Genomic DNA, 25,489 nt, shown 5'->3' on the forward strand with positions numbered 1-25,489 from the left:
GTGAGATGAACACAGGAAGTCGGCAAAGCCACGTTCTGTTTATTTCATCAAAGTGATGATGTGTGGCATAATTCTGGAGTAACTCCTTAAAACCACTTTTTCCCCCAGGTATGCCTTAGAAACATAAAATGTAAAATAAATACCTGGTGTTCAGATTGCTAAGAGAGAGGAGGAATTTGAGTTTCCAGATCCCTTGTGAGCCTTCATAATACGGTGGGCACCCTGAGTAGAGATGTGTCCAGTGGCAAGGGCGAGCAGACGCAGTCATTCTACCACTGTGGTCCTCTCCAGAGCCTTGCTAGCTGAGTAAATAGCCCAGAGAGTCAGCATAACGCTCTTGCAGCTGCAGGACTTGTTGTCTTAGTACGTGCATTTTTTTGCAGAGCATACATTCTCACCTTTGTTATGTTCTTACCTTATTTTTAATGGCACTAATAGTTCCAATGGTCCTTGGGACATGTGGTGACTAAGGGCCACCTTCATGGTTACACGATTATTAATTCAAATAATAACCATGTGAAACACAGGTGCTGCCCACTACGTCTTCTAAACCGGCATCTTGTGTTGGACACTGAGATCCTTATCAACATATTGCCTTGCTCTGTATTTTCATTGGTGAGCAGGCTTTGCAAGCTCTGGTTATTCTCATCAGAGAATGGAGAAGCTGGCAGAAATGTGAAGCTAGTGAAAGATTTTAAGAACATGGTGATTGTTTGTTGTTAATTTCTGTATTTAGAAACTTGGAGTCATTTTCATTTATTTGACAAATATGTATTATGCATTTACTATGCCCAGCACTGTGTGAAGCACTTGGTACAATAGCTAACAAAACAGAGAAAATCCCTGCCTTATGAGACATAGTGAACACACTAAAGTCAATGTTTATTAAATAGTATGTTACAAAGTGATATATCTTATCAGGAAATAAATCAAATGGGAACTAGAATTGGGAGTTCCAGAGAATAGTGGTGTCGGTAAATTAAATGGGTTTAAAAAACACATTGGATACCAATAATAGGCTGACTTCTCCCTGATGGCTGGGCTGTAGGTATCTTTGTGGGATAATTTATACTATTGTCTTGTTATTTTATTTGACCTCTCATGCTTTTGTCCTGCTTCTTCTGTTGGTAGTTTGTAAGCACCTTGGAGACAGGAGTGGCAAACTCTACATCCTGGTTTGCCCTGCAGCACCGACTGTGGTGCTGTAGGGTGCTCCATCCGTATATTTAGAGAATTGATGCATGCCCATCAGCAAGACTGAGTGCGACCGTGGCAATTTCAGTCTGTCTTGAGTATGTTAGGGAGGTGTGTTGTGCACGTATTTTCCTTACAGTGGGATGGTGATATCACTGCACCCCTTTGCTGACCAGTTCATAGTGGTTGTCCCCTTGGAGCCCAGTGTGGACTATGAGAAACTGTCAGAGAGCTTTTTTTTCTTTCCTCTGGAACTTTGCTTGCTTAATGTAGCAATTCTGGGAGGGATATCAGTAAAGGTTTGACCTAAACCAACTGGGAGCAGTCATCTCTGTCTTCATATTTAGCTCTAAAGAGCTTCAGAATTTATGGTCTGGTCCCAAATACTGTGATTGCTGGCAGGAAATTCTTTTTTTGTGTGCTTTCTAAATTAATGTAAGTCCATTTTTCTTTTCTGAGGTAGGCTGTAGTGGAGACAAGTAGCCTAGTTGACATTGCTGGTAGTGAGCCCTGTCAGGGTCTGTCAGGAGCCCTGCTGGGGGTGCTGTTGGCTTTCAGGAGAACACAAAGCCACCTGCCCAGTCACCAGAGGTTAGCTGTGCTGTGCTGTGCTGCTTGCTGGGCTTCAGAGACTTTTCTTCAAGCTGTCTTTCACTCAGAGATTAATTGATTGTGAGGAAGAACGTGTTCAGAATACCTTCAGGAAAAAAAGAAAGAGGGATATTTATTGTGAGAAGTGTCTAATAGTAGTCTAGATCTGGTATCTAGTTCCTCACGGGGATGTGGCATTGGTATATTACTTAAGGTCATGTGGACCTCTGTGACAGGGAAACCACAGCCCCCGGTGGCTCAGCACAGTGCAAGCTCATTTCTCGTGGACGTACACTTCAGTAGCTGGGTGGGCTGGCTGTGCTCCACCATCGTTCAGGGCTCCAGGGTGACAGGGGTCCACCCGGACATCACCACAGACGGGGAGGGGAGAGTGGAAGTTGAGCAGGTAGCGTTGTGGGCCACTCATGGAGGAGGCATATGTCACTTTCATCCATGGTTCACTGGCCAGAACCCAGCCATGTGCCCTGGCTTCTTTCACAGGAGCCAGGAAAATGCAGTCTAGCTGAATGCCCAAGAGGAAAGGGAGGGGGTGTGAGGACAGTTGGTGGTCTCTGCCACCACCAGGGACTCTGAATCTGTCCAGAACCAGGTTAACTTCCTTTGCCCTTACAGAGAATTGTGTGTCTTTCTATGCTAGATACTGTTTGGATGAGAGAGATGAATGGTGTGTGTGTGTGTGTGTGTGTGTGCATGCGTGTGTTTAGACACACATCTTCATCCTCCTGTGAGCCCCGCAGTCCTGCTGTGTGGACATGCCTTCAGTGCAATGGGACATCTATCGGTCTGAGAGTTGGTGAGCCCATCGCTGCCCCTTGCTCTTTGCAGTGGTGAAAGTCAGCTGGGTTGTGAGCATATTCTGTGCAGGGCTCACTTCATACAGCTAACAATAGGCATAAATATCATTCATCCCTGTAGGATATGTAAGGAAAGGCAGTGGTCCCAGGAGACTCTGACCTAAATTTTGAGCCACATTTGTGAGAATTTGCCTTTTTAACAAGAAAAAGATGAAGAAAAGGCAGGTTCTCCAATTACATCTGCTCAGTTGTCTCAGCATTAGGTAGTTTGTGTTCCTTAATTTTACCCCAAGGGCANGGTGTGAGGACAGTTGGTGGTCTCTGCCACCACCAGGGACTCTGAATCTGTCCAGAACCAGGTTAACTTCCTTTGCCCTTACAGAGAATTGTGTGTCTTTCTATGCTAGATACTGTTTGGATGAGAGAGATGAATGGTGTGTGTGTGTGTGTGTGTGTGTGTGTGTGTGTGTGTGTGTGTGCATGCGTGTGTTTAGGCACACATCTTCATCCTCCTGTGAGCCCCACAGTCCTGCTGTGTGGACATGCCTTCAGCGCAATGGGACATCTATCGGTCTGAGAGTTGTTGAGCCCATTGCTGCCCCTTGCCCTTTGAAGTGGTGAAAGTCAGCTGGGTTGTGAGCATATTCTGTGCAGGGCTCACTTCATACAGCTAACAATAGGCATAAATATCATTCATGCCTGTAGGATATGTAAGGAAAGGCAGTGGTCCCAGGAAACTCTGACCTAAATTTTGAGCCACATTTGTGAGAATTTGCCTTTTTAACAAGAAAAAGATGATGAAAAGGCAGGTTCTCCAATTACATCTGTTCAGTTGTCTCAGCATTAGGTAGTTTGTGTTCCTTAATTTTACCCCAAGGGCAAGAGAACTTCACTTTCTCTCCTTTTATAGTTTCTACAATGTGGTTTCTTCCCAATATAGCAGTCGGCACAACTCCCTTCCTGAGCTGAGCAACACAGCTTCAAGGAGAATGCAGATGAGTCTGGGATCAGGCGTGTTAGGAAGTGTGTGTGCATGCATGTGTGTGTGGCTTTAGGAACTTCTGAGGAGTTACTCCCACTGTCCACTCTCCCTGTTCAGTGTTCGTTGTAGCACAGATGTTACAGGGATGAGAGAGACGGTCGGCCCAACCCGCCCCACAGAGGGTGGCCCTACGCCTACTGGAACCAGGGACCAGTGGCCACTTCCTGCACCTGAGGCCTCTCACACAGATCACTTCTCAGAAATGTTGTGGAATATAGAAGTGTTGGTGCCAGTGTGTTGGATATAGGTTTGGGGAGCAGACTTCTTTTCTCAAGCTCAGGAGAAGGTGTAGCAAGGAGAGAAATCAGTGGCCAGGTAGCCCCGTTGCTCTGCACGGTTGAAGGAGCAATTATGTCCCATCTGTTTTTAGTCACAGAGTCAACAGCAAGAAGAGAATCTCAGGGAAGAAGTCCTCAGTTGATGCCCTCTTTGTTCTTTGTGCCAGAAGCAATGGATTTCTAATTATGATGGAAGGAGCAGTTGCTGTTTTGAAGCATGTTTCCGATATTTCTGTGTTGTGTTATTGCTGTGCTCTTCACATGTTTCTTAGCAGTGTGCTTTGTCCTTCTTCCCAAGGACATGAACTAACAGTTTTCTCTTTTTTCTCTATTTCTGTGCTTCCAACCTGGTGATGCTCTGCTGTTGTGTCCCATTGCAATGAAAAAACAAAAAGGTAAGGACTGCAAATGATGTTAATTTGCTGAAGCAGCACCAAGTTATAGGATAAGCAAAAAGAGTTGAATTTTGATCAGTGAGAATTTTCTTTCACTTTAAAAAGAGAAAAAGTGATTGTGTGGCCTTCAATTCTCCTATCAATGTTTTGCTGATTTATTTATTATATCCCTGGTCCCGCAGTTGAACAGGGCACAGGTGTGTGGGTCGGGGGGGGGAGGGGGGTCTTTGTGAGTTTTTGTCAGTGGTTCCCAAACAGGATCAGTTCACAAACATTTCACCATGTAGCTTTATAAAGACTGAAATATTATGTAAAAAGGAGGTGAGAGGAGTGTTAAAACTGCTCTATCTTTACACTGTGAGGGGAAGATTAATCCAACCAAAAATGAGTCCAGTTTGGGGTTTTATTAAACTTGTGGTATGACAAGGGAGAGACCATCTGGACTCCCTGTCAAATAGGAAAGCTTTGAGTTTTATAACTGCCAGACACATACTCACCATGTATTTTTTTTTCTTGCATTTCTTTATTATGGTAAAAAAACACATAACATTTACCCATTTACCATCTTAATAATTTTTTAATCCTCACCCTAATATACGTTTATTGACTTTAGAGAATGAGAAACATTGATGTGAGAGAGAAACATTGATTGGTTGCCTCCTGTACCTGCCCGAAGCAGGGATTGAAAATTTCCCGTATGTGTCCTGGCCAGGCATTGCAAACTTTTTGGTGGATGGGATGATGCTCCAACTAACTGAGCCAACTGGCCAGGGCCCATCTTACTTATTTTTAAGTATATAGTTCAGTTGTGTTCAGTACGTTCACTTTGTTGTGCAGCTAATCTCCAAAACTGCATCATCTTGCAGAAATGAATCTTCTATGCCCATTAAACAAGAGCTTCCCTTTCCCCCTTCTCTACCTGGTAACCACCATGGGATTTCTGTTTCTATGAATTTGTCTTCTTTAGATAGCTCATATCAGTGACATTATAGTATTTGTCTTTTTGTGATTTGCTGATTTCACTGAAACATAAATTCCTCAAGGTTCATCTATATAGTAGCATTTGACAGGACTTCTTCCTTTTTTAAGGCTGAATAATATTCACTGTATGTGTATATCACATTTTGTTTATTTATTCATTCGTCATTGGACACATGGATTTTTTTCACCTCTTTGCTACTCTTAATAGCACTGCCATGTACATGGGTGTCCACATATCCCAACATATTGTTCAATTGGATGAATTCTACTAGTGTGTATAGTCATTCCCAGAGTGAGTTCTTACTGGGCCTTGCATTGTTAAATATTCAACATAGCGAAGGCCTCCAGCATTAGTGGCTCCTCAGGCTGAACATTCATCTTGAGGCTTAGAGACTGACAGGTGTTTATCCCCTGCCCCATAATCCATCACTACCTGTTCTTGCCAACTGCCCTTCCCTACACATTCTGGGCAGAAGGCTGGGGAAGTACATGCTTCCTATTACCCTCACACTGGATTGATTTTCCTTTGTCACATGCAGTTTTGCAAGTATTTTCCAGGTAATGTATATCATTTCATGTAAATGATGGGAGCTGAGCATTAGCTGTGAAATCAGACCTTGTCGCCTTGTGATGCGGAAGAAGCTCACCCTGTTGCAGTAATCCTTGCAGAGAGAGAAGAGCTCTGTGTGGATCTTAAGGGGCAGATGGTTTCTGTCTCTTTCTCCCAGTTCCCTTTGTTGGATCAGGCAATAATGATTTTACCTGAGCTTGTTTTCTGTAGGGCTGTGGGCACGAGACCTTACCCACATAGGCCTGAGTTTCTGATGGCAAAAAAGGACTGTTTTCTAAGAGTTCTCTTGAGTTGCTCACAAGTGCGTGAGAACAGTGGAAAGGGTGGGTGCTAGGGAGGTCAGTTGGTTGAGTGGTGTTCGTGATGTTGTGGGACTTGACCACAATGCCAGGTGTCCTGCAGGAACAGCATGTAGAGGTGGAGGTGACTCACCTAGAGATGGGCGAGTTGAGAAAAAAGTAACCATTTTCAGATCGCTAAAAAACAGATCTTCTCTGTAAGAAAACATCAAGAATTTGCTTCAAGTGATATTATACAATGTGATTTTCATGACTTGTAGCCACTTCATTCTTTGAGGAGACACGTGAATGGGTATACTTAAATAGCAGTATTAGCAGTTTTGAGACTGTGTCCTTGACTTGGTTCTTGAGGCAGAAAACAAACTTGGGCATTGGACGCAGAGAGTGGATATGAGGAGTTTGGTGTGCTGAACTCATACGGGGCTCCAGAGCAAGATGAAGAAACCGTGGCTTCATAAATTGCTGATTGTATGTACCAGCTGCTGATACATACCTTGAGCAGGCAGAGAGCCTGCCTGTAGGCCTCCTAATCCAGTTTTGAGCCTTTGAGAACAGTTTGGGGACTATTTTTCTTGTTAAATATTCTGTGCATATATTCCTCTGTGCTCTGTGAGGGAAGTTGGGGAACGTGTTGGACTGTGCCCAGGGCCTTGCAGCAAATCTGCCGCCATGGAGGCAAGAGTTGGCTGCTCCCACAGAGACTTAATGGTCAACATGGTTGATAGGATCCCAGGGCCAACTCTTCCTTGATGATTAGTAATGAGAAGACTTGAGAGCAGGTTTTCCTGCATGTTATATTAGTCTGTACAGTACCTCTTTTTTGGTCAAAAATTAATAAAATCAATAGAATAGAATCAATATCCCATATGGTTTAATTTACCTATACATTAATTTGGAAGTGAGATTTGATAGAGGATACTTTGCTTATTCAGGATTTTTATTTTAATGCAGTTTAAATTGAAATTTTAACAGTCATACATGGTGACAGAAAAAGGGACTGATGAGAAAGGAGATGATTTTAGACATTAGATTATTTTAGGCATCAAATCACTGCAAAAATGTGCAGGTAGAAATGCACAGCAATCTTACTTGGGAACTGAGATCTAGGTTTCAGCCAGAGACAAGGTCTGGACATTACTTGTATTAGGAATCATACGTGATCTATGAGAGGGAAAAGGAACAGCCGTGTGGGGTAGGGAGATATTCCTTGGAGGACATGCACAGGGCACAGCGAAAGAACAGGAAGCAGGAGAGATGACTAGAAGGAGGAGTCAGGGCAAGCAAAGGAAAGGCACCAGGATGCTTTTTAAACCACCCAAAGCAATTAAATCTGAATTTCTATAGGTGGGACACAGGCAGGACATTATATATTTTTAAATCTTCAGAAACAATCCTTACATTCAGCATTAAGAACCACTGATCAAGAGGAAAGGAAAGAGAAATGCAACTAAATGTTTCAAGGAGCAAGTGCTTGGTAAATTTTCAATGTTATTTCAACAGAATAGTGAAACTAGGAGGAAGCCAGACTGAGGAGGGTTAAGAGAATGAATACACAGCCTACCTATAGTGTAGAGTCCAGGAATTTGGCAGGAAATGGGAGGTGAGAGATTGAGGAGTGAGAGGAATAATAGTAGGGTCAAATGAATGGTTTTGTTTCTGTTTTTGTTTTAAAAGATAATAAGTTATCAGAAAAGCTGCTCAGAGAGGGAAAGACTAAGTGCAGCGGAGAATGCGTGAAGCGTGGGCTGGGCTGTGAGTAGAAAAGTCTGGTGAAAGGAGCCAAGAAGGGACTCTTTCTGCAGTGAAGGCTGGGGGGCAGATGTGGAGCAGGGGTGACCACACACAAGGGGGGCTGGCCTTCTCTGTGGTACAGGCAGTGAGGCTCTCCAGTGAGGCCGGGGCTGGTGACTGAGGAGAAGTGGAGTTTAAGCAGAAGGGAAACAGGCTGGACTATTTTCTGTGGGGTCTGGGTTAGGGAGACCATGAGATATGCAGGAAGTAGCTGATAAGCAGCCTCGACACTTCTGGAGTCAGCTGTGCTTGAATTTGCCCTTGTTTACAAGGGTTTGTCTGCTGTCTCAGTCATCTGTGACCCAGTCTGTGTCTCAGTCATCTGGGACCAGGCAGAATGGGTGGTGGAGATGGTCATGAGCTGACCTGGGCATCAGGGCTGTGTGGGAGCCTGGCCTGCCAGCTAGAGCACTTTATAAAACGTTAACTCCAAGTCTTGGAATAAATAAGGGAGGCCAATATAGACCAAAAAAAGGGATAACAGAGCCTAGGGAACTGAGTGGCCAAAAGACTCTGTGGAAGTGGTCAGACTGGGGGTGTGAACGCCAGGACACAGAGACCTGGAGAGAGGGTGCCAGGGGGGAGGAAGGCTGAGCTGATGCTAACCAGACAGAGGACTCTCGCTGCCAACCTGGGAGGGTGAGAAAGTAGGGCGTGTACTTGGAGTTTCCAGTTTCAATTAAGTCCATGAAGAGAAGGAAAGATTGAAACAGATACTGGATAAAAAGTAGCTTAGTTGTCTTCAAGGCATAACAGAAGGAGGTGGTTGATTCGAATAAACCTCTTTAAGAAAATGGGTGTGTCTGAGGGGGTGGGATGGGGAGATAGCTGTGGTGATGTTCTCTTTCCCCTTTAAGACCAGGAAATCAAAGAACATTAGTAAAATGTAGGAACAGCTTAAATAACATGAATATTTTATGTTCACTGTGTTATCTAGAAACCCAGCTGTTTGCTGACCATTAAGGAAGACAGTTATAGACTGGTAGTAAGTTATTTAAAATGAAAGCTCTGAAAATATATTTGTTGAAAGATGTTTCTTGGCTTAAATTTTCCATTATGCTTTTGGCCTTTGCAGAAAGAAGGAAATAGCATTATGTACAAATGCCATTAATTACTCACTAATCTGACATTTTGATGGCATTAAGCAAGGAATTTGAGACTCAACATTATGATTGTTTCTAAGAAGTATGACATCTCCAAAAATATGAAACTTACATTTCAAAATTACTCGCTTCAAAGACTGATTGTGGCAAAACTCATTATTAGAGCCTTCTGTACCTTAAAAGCTTTAAATGAAACTGCAATTTACAGAATTCATTACTGTGCACAACTAATTAGAACTTTAAAGGAAATCACAGTAGGGAATTAGACATTTTAAAGAGCATTTCCTTGAGTTGAAATGTTCTTCAGAATAAAGGTTGTTTTGCAGCAAATGAGGCACTTGGATTTTACGTAAATATATATAGAAACGCACTCTGAGTAGCATGTTTGACCAGCCATGTTTGAAAATCATTGTCTCCCCATTTAGACAAAGGAAAAGAAACAAAGGCAACAAGGGAGAAACAAGGCACAAATGCAAATTAGATGGCCATAGTGTCCTCAAAAGCCAAACAAAAACTCGGACATATCTAATTGGTTTCCAAAGCCAGCTTTATCCTAGGGGGCAAATTCTCGCCTAAGGAAACAGCAGTGAGAGCTCTGTGTGTGTCCCAGGTGTATGGGTGATTATGGCAGAGAGCAGAAAAAGCCAGTGCTGCTCAGCTCAGCTGCCTCTGTGCTACACAAATGTGTTTACAGAAAGAATATAAAATCGACCGTGGATAGCTCCCTCCCTTTCACCAAACTGATTAATTTCTCTACATGCTGGCAGATTTTTACATGGACTGGGAATGGGTTCGAGGAATGAATGTATAAATCAACAGCAGGTGGGAAGCTGAGTCTGGCCCAGCTGCTGTTCCATGTTCCCTGTCCTTTTGGTGATCTCAGTCCGGCATCTGTCATCGAGCAGGACACGTAGGCTTCTGTCATCCCTAGCCTGGGAAGCCTACAGGGCTGCCTGTGTCTCCTGACAGCCCACACCTCAGAATAGCAAACAGCAGGAATGACGGCCCCATTGCTATTAGCAGGAATTGAGAAGGCACTGAACTGGGTATTTTTTATTCCACATTTCATACTTCTCTTTGTATTAAAATAGACACCTGCCTTCCACTCACCTTGAACTTGGATACTGCATTATCTGAGCTCTTTTACAATACCTCCTTACTTGATCATAAAACTCTTATACTTGAGTGTTCTTTTTTGTATTTTAATATTGATGATGATACATAGAAATAAAAAATGATCCACTTTCTTGCCCTTTAGATTAAGTCTTGAAGGAACAATGTATTTTCCACACATTCTGGACACCTCTGGAATTTAATCATCCAGCAGACCCACATTTTCAGCATTTCCTAACATCACCGAGTTTCAGATTTGAGCGTAACCCTTAGAGGTCATCTTGACTCTTTCAATGTAGGAATCCTTCCCACCCAGCTGCTGTCAGGGGGTGGATGAGGTTTCCTCTGCTATCCAGGCGAATGGCAGATGCCTCTCTCAGAGAGCGTCTCTCCACTTGGGGCCCTGTTCCAGCAATGCTTAGCCTATCTTTCTTGGATGGTAGTGAGGGTTGACGTTTTTCCAAAGCTTTCGTGAAAGAACAGCCAGACTGTCATTTTCCTTAGGGGCTTGCTTGGGCAGATTTTATCTTCAAAGTCAAATCACAATTACTCGTGTCACTTAAAAATGTTCTGCAGAAAACATTGACTGGTATTGCTGGCAGACATAAAATTAGATCTTTCTCTGATATATTTTAAAAGAGATGAGCAAAATTATTTAAGTTTAGCCACAGCATGAGAGAGTATGTTCACTGCTACTTCGGAGCGTTATCACTGAACTAGTTAGCTCATCTGTGTTTTTTATGTTCGTGATCTGGGTAGTGGCTTCCTCCACCATCTGCTTTCATTGGAAGGTTTTTTCAAGAATCTAATCTCTCATAAGCTGAAATGATTTAAGGAATCATTCTTCATTGTCCTGTCAAGTTACAAGAAATATCAAATATTGACCCAATGTTGTCACCAGTTTGATGTGTGGCCAGGATTACCATCTCTTCAGGCACACAGATTTTCATGGCCTTTAATTTCCTCAACAAATTAAAATATCACTAACACAGATCTCTGAGCCTTAATTAGTTTTTCTTCCTTAAACCTTGGCTGAAATATTTTGATGTTTGTTATGTGATACTCATTTTTATATTTATTTGTAGTCTTTGGTAGACAGATAAGACAAGGTATTAGTGTATACAAATTCTTGGCAGAATTGACGTCATTAATCTCTGTACATTTTCAGTAAAAAAAGAAGGTGTCAGAAGAGAAAAACAATTAAAAATAAAATCCCAAATTATTTGGAGAAAAACAAAGTTAATCTGAATGGAGACTCACCCACAGAAATGGTGAGTGTTCAGTTAAAAACTTGTAAAGAGGCTCAGGGATCTGTGCTAGTGATATTTTAACTTGTCAGGGAAAGGTTGTATGCGAATATAAAATTATAGCACCTTACAGTTGGAAATTCCTGGGAAATAAAACCCATGCAGCTTCTTTATGCATATATGAAGTAATGAGACATTCCCTACCATGACAACAGGCATTTACTGGATACGAATTAGATGCCAGGCAGTGTCTGAGTTGTTGGAACGCCATATTGAACAGGACAGAGACAAGAAAACAGTTCCTACTGTCATGGAGTCACATTTGGGTGGACTTAACTACCTTGTATGGCAAACTAAGCTATTTAGTCTGTTCCTCATGTTCTCCAGATCCCGCCTGTGTGTCTTCACAGACTCAGAATTCAGAGTTAGGACCACCTTAGAGGTTTTCTAGTCCAACTTCCTACAAATGCCTAAAGCCTTTCTGTGGAGGTTTGTACGTTTCTGGTAAAATTGAACAGTCTTCTACCTGAGGGCCAACAGAATATAGGCTCTCTATTGAGGCTGTCTATTCTCTGTTTCTAGACATGAGAGCTCCCCAAAGGGAGGCTGCCCGAGGTCTGGTGTGGTCTTTTGTTAGCCGTGGCACACTGTTCCCTGACATACAGCTGATGGTCATCTGCAGACCGTAGCAGGCCTCTTGAACAGTAATAGCTTTGGAGTTAAGTTTCCCACATCCTGTACTTGTATACTGGATTTTTAGACCCAAAATGTAGGACTTTGTTTTTGTATTCATCTTATTTCTATTTCATTATGGCTAAAACTCGCCCATGTTCTGACTTATTTTAATATTTATGAATTCTGATTATTTTCTCTAAACATTTTAATTATTTCTTCTATAAATAATTTTTGAGTATTCACTTTTACATGTATTTATTATTTCATGAATTATGTACCTGTGTCATTAGCTAATATCTCAAGCCATAATATAAACTTAAGGCAAAGTTCAAATAGTGAATCAAATTCATATTTCAGATCATTTTGAAGATTTCAAATTTTTTATTGGTTTCTGATCTGATCTCATTATATCATTGTTGTTTTCATCTCATATGGCCAGGGTGGTACCTGTACTGGGAACTGTAGAACTGGCCATGCTGCCCTTTTCTTGTTGTTCTCTTATGCTTTCTTTGTTAGTATTATCTTCAGTCCACATCCTTTTCTAAAAGCCAGCCGTCCATTTTGGTAAGATTGGTTTAGTTAAAATTAGATAATGTAATCCATAAATCCACTTAACAGAGCTCAGCCAGAGGCCTGCGTGTGGCAATACAGTGAAAGAAGGAACAAGCAAGAGAAGGATCTCCAATCACCCGTTACTGCAGAAGCACTGAGACTTCTTGTATGCTTTACATGGCAAGTGGTCCTCTCAGTGGTGGACCAGGTGGCAATATCGGCAATATTGCCTCAGTCGTTTAAAATAAAACCTAAAAGCTCGACTTTTTGGTTTTTAGTTTATAAATAAATAGAAACGGCTCTAGTATTCACTTCCCACATTTTTTTAATACTCACCCAAGGGTATGTTTTTTACTGATTTTTTTAGAGAGAGAGAAACATTGATCAGCTGCCTCCTGTATGCACCCCAACCAGGGATGCCACTCACAGCCTAGGTATGTGCCCTGACCAGGGATTGGCCCTGTAGCCTTTTGGTGTATGGGACAGTGCTCCAACCAACTGAGCCACCTGGCTAGGGTGTATTCCTGGGGTACATTAACCCTACTTCAAGTGATTTTCTCTCTGTCATATCAGCTATCTCTATAAAACTTTTGTCATCCATGATTTTGATAGTTCATCTGTAGGTATTTATCCCAGTCTTATATGAAAGTGGATTGAAAAAAAGATAAATCATCCTTGCAAAACTGAAAGCCTCTTTCTAGGTTGACATTGTTTCATTCATCAACTCTCTTGACGTATAGTTTTTAAACTAAATATGAATAAACCTAATTGCATTAACAACCTGCCCCTAATTGTTCTGTGGTGACTAAAAAACAATCATAAGACACATAGTCAAGTGCTTAGATTCCAGATACCCCTGTGGTACCTATTACTTGCACTGTACTCAGTGACAGGTTCATCAGTAGCCTCTTTACAAATGTTTCATTTGATTCTAATGTGCATTTTATTCCTAGCGTACAAATTAGGAAACTGAGCCCTGGCTGGTGTAGCTCAGTGGATTGAGTGCGGGCCTGTGAACCACATGATCGCAGTTTGATTCCCAGTCAGGGCACATGCCTGGGTTGCAGGCCAGTTACCAGCAGGGGACTCAGGAGAGGCAACCATACATTGATACTTCTCTCCTTCTCTCCTTCCCTTCCCCTCTAAAGATAAATAAATAAAATCTAAAAAAAATTAGGAAACTGAGGCACAGAAGGGGTAACTTGGGGCACCACTAATCATGAAATGACCAGGCTTTTTGACATTAGTCTGTGTCATTAGGAGCATGCACTTGAGTGTGTCTACCACCTGAGTCTCTATAGTGAACAACAGGTGGTTTCAAAGGATGCAGAAGCCTGGGGCTTGACCTACTGTGTTCTTTAAGCACATAACACTTTACCTCCCTTTGAAAATTGGGACATTTGCACATCTGCAGTGCTCCTCTTTCTTTTGCCCCAATGGCTCAGAGCTGAATGTCCACACTTGCACACCCGTGTTCCTTGAACAACCCAGGTGGAAGCTGCCGGGGCTGGGAAATGAGCTTGTGTGAAGCAGCTGGGTCCCCTCTTATTGTATCTTCACCTGCCTTTGCTTCATCTGCTTCCACTGTGTTTATCTTTGCTGATTGGGAATCATTCTAAGAAGCAGCTGTTTTCTCTGTCATCTGTAACTGGCCCAAGTAGTGGTTCTCTGTGTTTTAGGACACTGTGGCATATACAAACTAAGTAACCTTGAGTAATTTGTCTGAAGTGATATTTTAGTGATTTCTAATTTTTATTGTAAACTTTCAAAAGAACCAAAAACAATGGATAAGTAATACAGTGATTACCTATCTACCACTTAAATTCAAATGAATATTTTGCCACATTTGCTTTGTCTCTTTTTTCTGGACTATTTATGTAAAGAGTTACAGACACCATGACATTTAGCTCCCAAATACTTTGTTACTGTGTCTCCTAGCAATAAGGATATTATCCCTAAAATGAGGTCATTCTGTGACATAATGGCTGTGCCACTTTCATACATAAGAAAATTAACATTAATTCTCTAGTATCACTTAATACCCAGGGCAATTACCCTACTGAAATGCACTATGTTTTTTGCCCAAACTAGGATTCAGTAAGTTTCATACATCATATTTGGTCTTTATATCTCAGACAGTTTAGAGTTCAGACTTTCTGTTGTGAAGAGTGGAGGAATAAAAGGTCTGGATGGTTTTCAAAAAATATCTCAGTCCCATTTTACATGAAGGATGGCTTTTCAGATTAAATAGACTATTGATCTAGATTGTTCCAGTGGTTTTGCACTTAGTAGTAAATGGTGCCAGATATATTAAAGTTGTAAAATATAGAAATCTCTAAAGTGTTCACACAAACCACATCTTAACAGAAGCTATTTGTCATCTGTAAATGGACATGGAACACTTAGTACTTTGATGCTACATGTGTGAAACCATCTCATAGGCAATTAGTGCATCAAGGGTTTTGGCTCAGCACTGATAATGCATTATAATAGATTGAAATTAAATATGATTTCAGTGACAGGAAAATGGTGCCAGCTAAGTAAATAATTGATTATGGTAATCACCCCCTGCCACCCTAGTTAAGCCTGGCAAGTTAAATTGCAAGGCTGGAACTGAAAGCTTGGTAGAAGCTCCTCTCCACATTTCAATGCTAATAAAATTTTATTAAAGAAGAGAGAAAATCAGAAACTGTTCAGAGGAAGTGCACGTCTCCTGTCCTGTCTTCTTTGCAACATGACATCGTGTGCATGAGTTGCACTATGGAAGTCATAGGAAGACAATGGAGGTGCAGAAAATAGCTATCACAGAAAACATCAGAAGAGGGCATCCACGTTGCTTGGAAATCCACAAATTTAGAAAGCAAGTGACAGCACATCTTTTTTTGTTTGTTTTCTTCTAAATTATGATGAGATGAGTAGAGACAGTCTGACTGTAACAAGTCAGCTTAGCATAGCAAAATTGACTACCATGTGTCCTGGTCCCTGAGTGACTGCCACTGGGCTCCTGGATGACCATCCAAGCCTTTAATTTACATATGAGGAACTGGAGACTTGAACAACTAGCAGGCTTGGATGAAGGAACTCTTAAGTACCTTCTAGCTCTTCAAGTCTACGATGGTAACAGCTAGAAAGCTCTATTGAGTAGTGCAATCCTGCTTCCCTTATGAAATTATATTAATCATTTTTGTCATGTTGACCCTATAATGCATTATAGTTTCTTCAATGGATGTGCTGTGTTTTTATTAAGTGTATGTGATTTTGTTCTACTTCTTAAAGACTAGTACTCTCCCACTAACACTTTACTAGCTGAAATGTTTTATTAATCAGAATAGCCTATTCTGGGTTCCTGTAGAGTAAGAAAAGTTTTATTGTAACTAGAATATTTACATATTTAAAAAAGGCAGAACCACTAATACACTTAAAAGCCCTTAATTCACAGCAATTTAGCAACCTGGGAGAAAAAGAGCTGATCCCACTCATTACCCAGAGCAATACTGTGTTGAGTTTTAGTTATAAAGATTGGTTCATATTTGTGTTTTCCAGGTTGGCAGATTATGCCCTGCATAGCCTTTAACAAGTTTCTTAGAATTGTTAAGCTATGTTTTCTCCATAACATAGGAATCATACCTCTGTCAAAGAGTGGTGAGGCTGAAAAGAAATCGTGTATGCAAAGTGCGGACTGCATAACAGGGGTTAGGAGAAAGATCTTGGAGGTTGTAGTGTTGTTGTAGCATCACCGAATCCTTGGCAGTTTCCTTCCAACCAATGCAGATGACTGAGAAACAAAACTCATTACATAATGTCATCACCTTAAATGTCTCACAATGTGGATTGACTTTGTAGCACTTCCCTAATGCATAACCTAAGAAAGGTAGAGACCTCCTCTTAGTTTATTGTCAACATATGAATATTCTAAATAAAGCTACATAAACTTTCTGTTCAGAAAAGATTGACACCTATCCGTTAACTCTTTCCATTGTACTGGCAACAGGAATACCAACATTAGCTGCCTTATCTTCAACATTAACACAAACAAAGAATCCAGAAAACATACTTTTGTTATAAATGTAATTATTTCTTTGTATTTGAATCTGGGCTAGATCAAAGCATATTTCACTAAGTAATGAAAGCTACAAAGAGGAAAAGCTGATAAAATTCAGGGATTATGCTCAACACTAGCATTACAACACAATCACAGAATTTTATGAAGTTTTAAGTGATTTAGCATTTGTTTCCACAACAGTTGTGAGAAACGATCTGAATCTTCAACTCAGTTTTTCACTTAGAAACTTGAAAATATCCTTAACTCTTACTGAGGACAGCTCCAACAATAATGGTGAGAAATGCAAACGTCATTACTCTCTCTTGTTGGTTCCTTGCCCTTCTTTTTAAAGACCAATATATTGTCTTCTTCATCGCTTTACAATTGGAAAGGTTTAGCTGTTAATATTTTTTGGGTCCATGTAAAGAAATGTGTCTATTTTTTGCTTCATGTGTATGTTAATAGAAGTCAGAATGGCATTACCCTGTGTGACAAGGAGAATAGAATCCAAACCCCATGTCCCCCCACTCCTCATTTTCACATTCGCCTGTAGAATCAGTGGTAAGAGTTTGTGATCATTTAGGCACACCCAAAGAATGGGGAGGCCCACCACTGTCTGGAGGCAGTTTCTCCCACACCAGCTTCTGGATTTGTTGGGACACAAGCGTTAGCAAAGACAGTAACTCTGGTGACACTACTTTTTTGCTTGGAAAATGTCAGTGTTCTGCTTTTAATCAAAATTGCTCATAATCTGGCTTAATGATACCATAAAGGCATTGGTTTACTCTGCCCCAGGTGAATGAATATATTTGCTGTGAAAAATAGGTTATTAGTTTTATAGCCCTACCTATTTCAGTGCCTTTATTGAGAATATGAGAAGAGATATTAAATCTCAATTTTTAATAAAATTATTGACATCATTGGGAAAGCTTTATAACATTTGACATTTGCATTCAGTGTTAGGGGAGAAAGGAGAAAGTAAATTCATTTGGTACTTATTTCTAGGTTGAAGTGTGACAAGTTACTTTAAACATAAAATATGTGTTCTGCTTTTGAATGCAATGAGCAGAATGGGTAGTTGGTTCTGAAAATGAACATGAATTTTAGAGCAAAATGGGAAATGTGGTAGTGATAATAATGTAATTTGATTGTTAAATGAACCAGATTGCCACATAGAAACTCTTAAAATGGATATACAATGATGTTTGGACCCAAAAACACAGCTTGCTGGTAAAAATACAGATCATGTAATGAAAATTAACTTCTAATCAATAGTGTGTTCTCAGTGTCATTTCTGCTGCTAGAGCCCAAACACTCTAAAAAAAATGGCTTTGATTGTAGGCTTCCTTACAGAGAATATCTGTCCATTTTCCAATAAAGTTTGCTTCTAGTTGTTAATGATACTGAGATTTGGGGACAGGGCAGTGATGGAGTTGATGGCAGTTTGGCTGGGCACTGGCAGGTCCAGGACTGGAGAAGGCCCGGGGAGGGTGAGGGCTTGATGGGACAGAGGACAGACAAGAGTCCATCTGCACCTCTGTTACTACCTTAGCAGCTCAAGGCCCAGTTTAATCTTTAAATAATCAACACAGAAAAGTTGCTAATACAATGTGAGGTCTGCATCACTAGGTTAAAAACATGCTTATTAATTATCAGTTCTCCAAAATTATTTTTCACTGGCTTTTAAAGATGACTGCTCTTTCAAAATATGGGGACCTTTTTCCTGAAGAATTATCTCAATCAGATAGAGTGGGAAGATGGCAACCGAGTAGGATGGAACAGATTCCACTTCCCCCTACACATGGGAGAAAAACCTGGCTGATCTATGGAGGAACAGAGCAAACAGCCAACAGTACCCCAGCATATATGAAAATGAGAGACCAGAAATTGTAGTGGAAACTGAAAAACCAGACGGTAAAGAGATGGCTACAGGACAGTAGGGTCCCAGGGACCAGCCTGGAGACAGGGGCCATGACAGCCTCTGTCCTCGCCCAGGGCCCAGTGGGTCTCCTACAGACTCTTTGGGAGCCCTGGGCCTGCCACAGGGTCCTTGGGAGAGAGCCGGGGCATCAGCTCCCTCCCTCCCCAGCCAAGCCGGGTTTGGGCAACACGGGGAGAGACCTGGTTGCTTGAGGTTGCAGAGAGGGGAATAAGGACAAAGAGGCAAACACACGAAGGCCATGATCACCCATGGAGTCTGTGGTCACCGGCTTGGGAGAATCGAGAGGTGAAGTGTCAGGCTCTGACCCAGATAGTCACTGTCTGGCTGGAGAATTATGCTGTACGGAGCATCAGGCCTGATTAGGAGGAATTTCTCAAAAAGTAAACTGCTTGAAGGAACCTCCTGCGACAGCCACTTGGCCTACTTGCCACCCAGCCTGGCAGCAATCCCAAGGTTGAGCAGAAGACCTTGTGTTCCCCAATAGCACTGGGAAGGGTTCACACCCAAACCCGCAGGACCCAGGCACCCTGGCTGGGCGTGCACACTACACTCCGGCCCATGGTGATAACCCCCAGGGAAAGAGTGCTATGAAGAGGACCTGAATCACCTGTGTGGGGCGCTGGGGAGAGATGCCAAACTAGCTCTTGGGAGAGTGCTCGCAGGACTGGCTGAGTACAGGTCAAGAAGGGAGAAAGGCCACACTAATCCCCCTTCAGCCTGCTGCAGCCAGCGAGACCAGAAAAATGGTTTGGCCAGTTTGAAACCAACAAGAGATGTTTTTTCTGGGGTTTTTTTTTCTGTTTTTTTTTTCAAGTAATCTTTTATTTTTCTAATTTTATTATTGTTTTACCTTTCAATACCTTTTTCCTCTCTTTCCTTCTTACTTGTTTTATTACTTCTTCCTTTCTTCCCAAACTTATCACTTCTTCCTCCTGCCCCCTTTTTCTTTCTTTTACCCACAAGTGAGACAAACAGCTTGGAACTGCGAAAATACCAGAGTTGGACCCAAAGAGGGGGCATCCCAACAGTAGAGACAGAGAGACAGATTTCACTTTGCTGTAGCAGAGAAGCTACAAGTTGCTGCATATTTGTATTACTATTTTATTTCTTTCATTATTCTTACATCTTTTATTTTAATAGTATCTTTGTAGTCCTCCTCTTTCTGTATAGTCTTCTTTGCCTTGGCTGGTTATATTGTATTATTTGACAGGTTTCCCCTGTTATCTCTTCCACAGTGTATTGCTAATTTACTATCCTTCACATCACTTGTGTTCCTTTACCACACTACTCAAAGTTCTATACCCCCATTCATGTTATCCAGATCACATAGATTCTGTCATGTCATTGTTGATCTGGTATTATTGTAAATAATAGCTGTCCCATACAATTGTAATTACTTCACAACACCTCTCCCAGATCTTAACCCACTTCACAGTTTCCTGAACTCTATTACTAAAGTGGTGAAGTATATCCTCTCACACTCTACACCTATTTACTATCCTTTACTCTCACCTTACCTCAGAATCTGACCTCCCACAGTTAACTGCATTCTAGATCGAACTCACAAGCCTTCCCTCCCCAACAAGAGTCATATCTTCTGTCCATCCTTTCTAAAAAGTGGCTAGTTGGGTTAAAGATCATGGATAACACTATACATAGCCTAAAGATCTCCTGTCTCTTCTCTACCAGCTGCTACTGTAAATATCATAGAATACTCTCCTGCTGTCATAAGCCATTTTGCCTCCCTCTCCAACTGATCACAAAAAAAGGAGTAGGTGGAAGCAGTGAACACCAGGATACCCACTGGAAGAGGAAACCCAACAACAAAGGAACCACCAACAAAAAACAACAGAAGAAGGTGAAGGAGGGAGTAGAAACCACACAAACCTCAATCCAAAACACATCTGGAAATACAACTAAACAATGGAGTTTAGTACAAACAACTAAACTGGTTTGTACTAACCAGTACAAACTACTGAACAAGAGCAAAAAAAGAATTCTCAAAACCTTATACACACAGAAGAACTAGCTTCAATACAACCTGCCCTCACCAGCAAAACAAATTAAAATGGGTGGTGGACAGAGGGACCATCAGTTCAGCAGCAGGTTGGAAGGACCCACAAAAGAAAGACACAAAAACAACCAAAACCCAAAGACAAACTCAGAGCCAACCTAAAGGACAGTCTAAGATCAGTGAGCTGGGGAGATCAAGGAAACTACACCACTGAATCTCAGAGATATTACACCACAGAACTTCACACCATAAACCCAGGAAGCCAGAACAAATCAATTTAAGAAGCTGAAGCCAATGAGAAGAGTCTCACAAACAATGGGAAGACAAAGAAACAATCCCCAAATGTAAGAAAAGGAGGAAGTCTCAGAAAGAATGCTAGATGAAATAGAGGCAAGTCAACTATCAGATACTAAATTCAAAGCACTGGTTATCAGGAAGTTCAAAGAGCTCACAATGAGCTACCAGAAACTACAGGGGAACTACAATGAACTCACTGTAAACGATATCAACATGGAAAAGGTAATAGAAACTATCAGCAAGGGCCAAGAGGAAATGAAGAATACAATTTCTGAACTGAACAACACAGTGGAAGGAATCAAAAACAAGATCGATGAAGCAGAAGATTGGATCAGCAAGTTGGAGAACAAAATAGAAAAAAAACACTCAGAAAGAGCAAGAAAAGAGAGGCTCAGAAAGAATGAAGAGGGATTAAGAGAAATGCAAGACAATATGAAACGCAATAATATCCGAATAACAGGGATACCAGAAGGAGAAGAAGAAGAGCAAGAGATAGAAAAATCTATTTGGAAGAGTAATGATGGAAAACATCATTACTTTGATGAGAGAAAAAGTCACACAAATCCAGGAAACACAGAGAGTCCCAATCAAGAGGAACCCAAAGAGACCCACTTTAAAACACATCATCATTAAAATGGCAAAATTCGCCCTGGCTGGTGTAGCTCAGTGGATTGAACATGGGCCTGCGAACCACACGATCCTGGTTTGATTCCCAGTCAGGGCACATGCCTGGGTTGCAGGCCAGTTCCCAGCAGGGGATTCACAAGAAGCAACCATACATTGATATTTCTCTCCTTCTCTCCTTCCCTTCCCCTCTAAATATAAATAAATAAAATCTTTAAAAAAATGGCAAAATTCCAAGACAAAGAGAGAATCTTAAAGGCAGCAAGAAAGAAAAAGGAAGTAACATACAAGGGACCCCCAAGAAGGTTAGCAGCTGACTTTTCAATGGAAACGCTCCAAGCAAGAAGAGAATAGCAAGAAATACTCCAAGTAATGAGAACCAGAGACCTGCAACCAAGGCTACTTTACCCAGCAAGGCTCTCAATCAAGATAGAAGGCCAAATAAGGAGCTTTCCAGATAGAAGAAGTGTAAAAGAATATGCCTCCACCAAACCAGCTCTGCAAGAAATACTAAAAGGACTGCTTTAAGGAAAGGAAGGAAAAGAGAGAGACAGAGAGGAACAAAGGTACAAAAATGGCAGTGAATAAGTACCTATCAATAATAACCTTAAATGTAAATGGATGAAATGCTCCAATCAAAAGACATAGAATAGATAAGAAAGCATAACCTACACATATGCTGGACAAAAGACCTACACAGACTAAAAGTGAAGGACTGGAAACAAATTTTCCAAGCAAACAGACAGGAAAAAAAAGCCAGGGTAGCAATTCTCATATCAGACAAAATAGACTTCAAAAAAAGGGCCATAAAGAGAGACCCAGAAGGTCACTTCATAATACTCAAGGGAAGAATCCACCAAGAAGACATAAACATTGTAAATATACATGCACCCAACATAGAAGCACCCAAATATATAAACAAAATCTTAGAGGACTTCAAGAAAGATATTGACAGCAACACAATTGTAGTAGGGGATTTTAACACCCCACTGTCAAAAAATTGACAGATCTTCCAAACAAAATATCAACAAAGATATTGTGGCATTGAACAATGCCCTAGAGGAAATGGACTTAACTGACATATATGGAGCCCTTCATTCCAAAGAAGCTAAATACACATTCTTTTCAAATGCACATGGAATATTTTCAAAGATAGACCACATGATAAGACACAAAACAAGCCTCAACAAATTCAAGAAAATTGAAATACCAAGCATTTTCTTCAACCACAAGGGACTGAAACTGGAAAGCAACCCCAGAGGAACAAACCCAAACACTCAAAATCGTGGAGATTGAATGGCGTGCTATTAAACAATAAATGGGTCAAAAATGAAAATAGATAAAAAATCAAAAAGTTTCTGGAAACAAATGAAAGTGAACTTATAACAACCCAAAACTTATGGGACAGAGTGAAGGCAGTCCTGAGAGGGAAGTTCATAGCAATACATGCCTACCGAAAAAAGATAGAAACATTTCAAACAAATAACCGAACCCCACACCTACAAGAACTTGAGGAATAACAACAAACACAGTCCAGAGCAAGTAGAAGGAAGGAAATAACCTAGATCAGAGCAGAATTAAATGACACAGAGACTAAAAGCACAATTCTACAGATCAATGAATCCAGGAGCTGATTTTTTTAAAAAGATAAACAAAATTGACAAGCCTTTAAGCAGGCTAATAAAAAAAAAAAACACAGAGAGATAGGACCCAAATAAATACAATCACAAATGAAAGAGGAGAGATTACAACTGACACCACAGAAATACAAAGGATTGTAAGAAATTACTATGAAGACCTGTATGCCAAGAAATTTGAAGACCTAGATGAAATGGACAGATTTCTAGAAAAATATAATCTTCCAAAACTCAATGAAGAGTTTTGGAAGCAGAAAGCCTGAACAGACCAATAACAGCAGATGAAATTGAAAAAAAACTCCCATCATACAAAAGCCCTGGACCAGATGGCTTCACAGGAGAATTCTACAAAGCATTTAAGGAAGAGCTAACCCCTATCTTTCACAGACTATTCCCAAAAATCCAAAATCCTAAACTCTTTTTATGAAGCCAGCATCATCCCAATCCCGAACCAGATAAAGACACAACAAAGAGAGAAAACTTCAGGCCAATATTGCTGATGAACATAGACACTAAAATCCTCAACAAAATATTGTCAAACTGCATCCAACAATACATTAAAAAGATCATACACCATGACCAAGTAGTATTCATCCCAGGGATGCAAGCATGGTTCAATATTCACAAATTAGTAAATGTAATACATCACATAAACAAAAGCAAAGACAAAAACCACATGGTCATATCAATAGATGTGGAAAAAGCTTTTGATAAGGTATAATACCCATTTATGATAATGGTACTCAGCAAAGTGGAAATAGAGGGAGCATTCCTCAATATAATAAAGGCCATATTTGAGAGACCTACAGCTAACATCATACTCAATGGCAAAAACTAAAATCTTTTCCACTAAGATCAGGAACAAGACAAGGTTGTCCACTTTCACCACTTCTATTCAGTAGAATATTGGAGGTTATAGCTGCAGCAATCAGACAAGAAAAGGAAATAAAAGGCATCCAAGTCAGAAAGGAGGAAACAAAACTGTCATTGTTTTCAGATGCTGTGATAGTGTACATGGGAAATCCTATACACTCCACCCGAAAACTGCTCGACCTAATAAATAAATTTGGCAAAACAGCGGGAGACAAAGTCAATATCCAGAAATCAAAGGCATTTTTGTATACCAGCAATGAAACAGTAGAAGCAGAAATTTTAAAAAATCCCATTCGATATACCAAAAAGAAAAATAAAATATCTGGGAATAACCTAACCAAGGAGGTAAAAGACTTGTATGCAGAAAACTACACAACACTGAAGAAAGAAATCAAGGAAGACACAAACAAATGAAAACATATACCGTGTTCATGGATTGGAAGAATTAACATCATCAAAATGTCCATACTACCCAAAGCAATTTACAGATTCAATGCAATACCTATCAAAGTACCAATGGCATATTTCACAGACATGGAACAAACACTTCAAAAATTTATATGGAACCATAAATGACCCCAAATAGCTGCTGCAATTTTGAGAAAGAAGAATAAAATAGGAGGGATCATAATACCTGATACCAAACTGTATTGCAAGGCCACTGTAATCCAAACAGCCTGGTAATGGCATAAAAGCAGGCACATGGACCAATGGAACAGAATAGAGAGCCCAGAAATAAACTGAAGTCTCTATGGGCAATAAATATTCAACAAAGGGGGCAGCAACATACAATGGAGTAAAAATATCCTCTTCAACAAATGGTGCTGGTAGAACTGGACAGCTATGTGCAAAAAAAATGAAACTTGAGCACCAACTTACACCATACACCAAAATAAATTCAAGGTGCATAAAAGACTTAAATATAAGCCGTGACACCATTAAAGTCCTACAGGAGAACACTGGGAGGAAAATCTCATATTTCATGCAGCAACATTTTTACTGATATGTCTCCTAGAGCAAGGGACATAAAGGAAAGAATAAACAAATGGGATCTCATCAAAATAAAAAGCTTCTTTATGGCTAAAGAAAACAGTATTAAAATAAAAAGAGAACCAACTGTATGGGAAAACATATTTGCCAATGATACCTCAGAGAAGGATTTAATCTACAAAATATAAAAAGAGTTTACACGACTCCACTCTAAGAAGACAAGCAACCCAATTAAAAAATGGGCAAAGGACTTTGGAACAGACACTTCTCCAAGGAGGACATACAGAGGATCCAGAGACATAAAAAAGTGCTCAATATCACTAGCTGTCAGAAAGATGCAAATTAAAACCACAATGAGATATCACCTCACACTGGTCACAATGGGGATCATAAACAAAGCAACAAACAACAAGTGTTGGAGAG

At 40.7% G+C, this 25,489-nt stretch overlaps 1 protein-coding gene across 24 annotated transcripts in view; it reads left to right on the forward strand.

Annotated features, from left to right (window-relative positions):
* The window catches only part of NCAM1 (neural cell adhesion molecule 1), a 355,224-nt gene that overhangs the window by 188,302 nt on the left and 141,433 nt on the right, over positions 1–25,489 (forward strand). Inside the window, exon 1 of one of the 24 annotated variants that reach the window (XM_037065605.1) lies at positions 4,260–4,315. The exons of the other annotated variants lie outside the window; for them this stretch is intronic. Coding sequence (XP_036921500.1) covers positions 4,300–4,315 — 16 coding nt within the window. The 5' untranslated portion in view covers positions 4,260–4,299. Of the gene's footprint in view, positions 1–4,259; positions 4,316–25,489 lie in introns of those variants that run through there. 24 annotated transcript variants of the gene reach the window in all.

Source organism: Sturnira hondurensis, unplaced genomic scaffold, assembly GCF_014824575.4.
Source record: "Sturnira hondurensis isolate 20B ecotype Veracruz unplaced genomic scaffold, ASM1482457v3 Scaffold0015793, whole genome shotgun sequence".
Taxonomy (NCBI): domain Eukaryota; kingdom Metazoa; phylum Chordata; class Mammalia; order Chiroptera; family Phyllostomidae; genus Sturnira; species Sturnira hondurensis.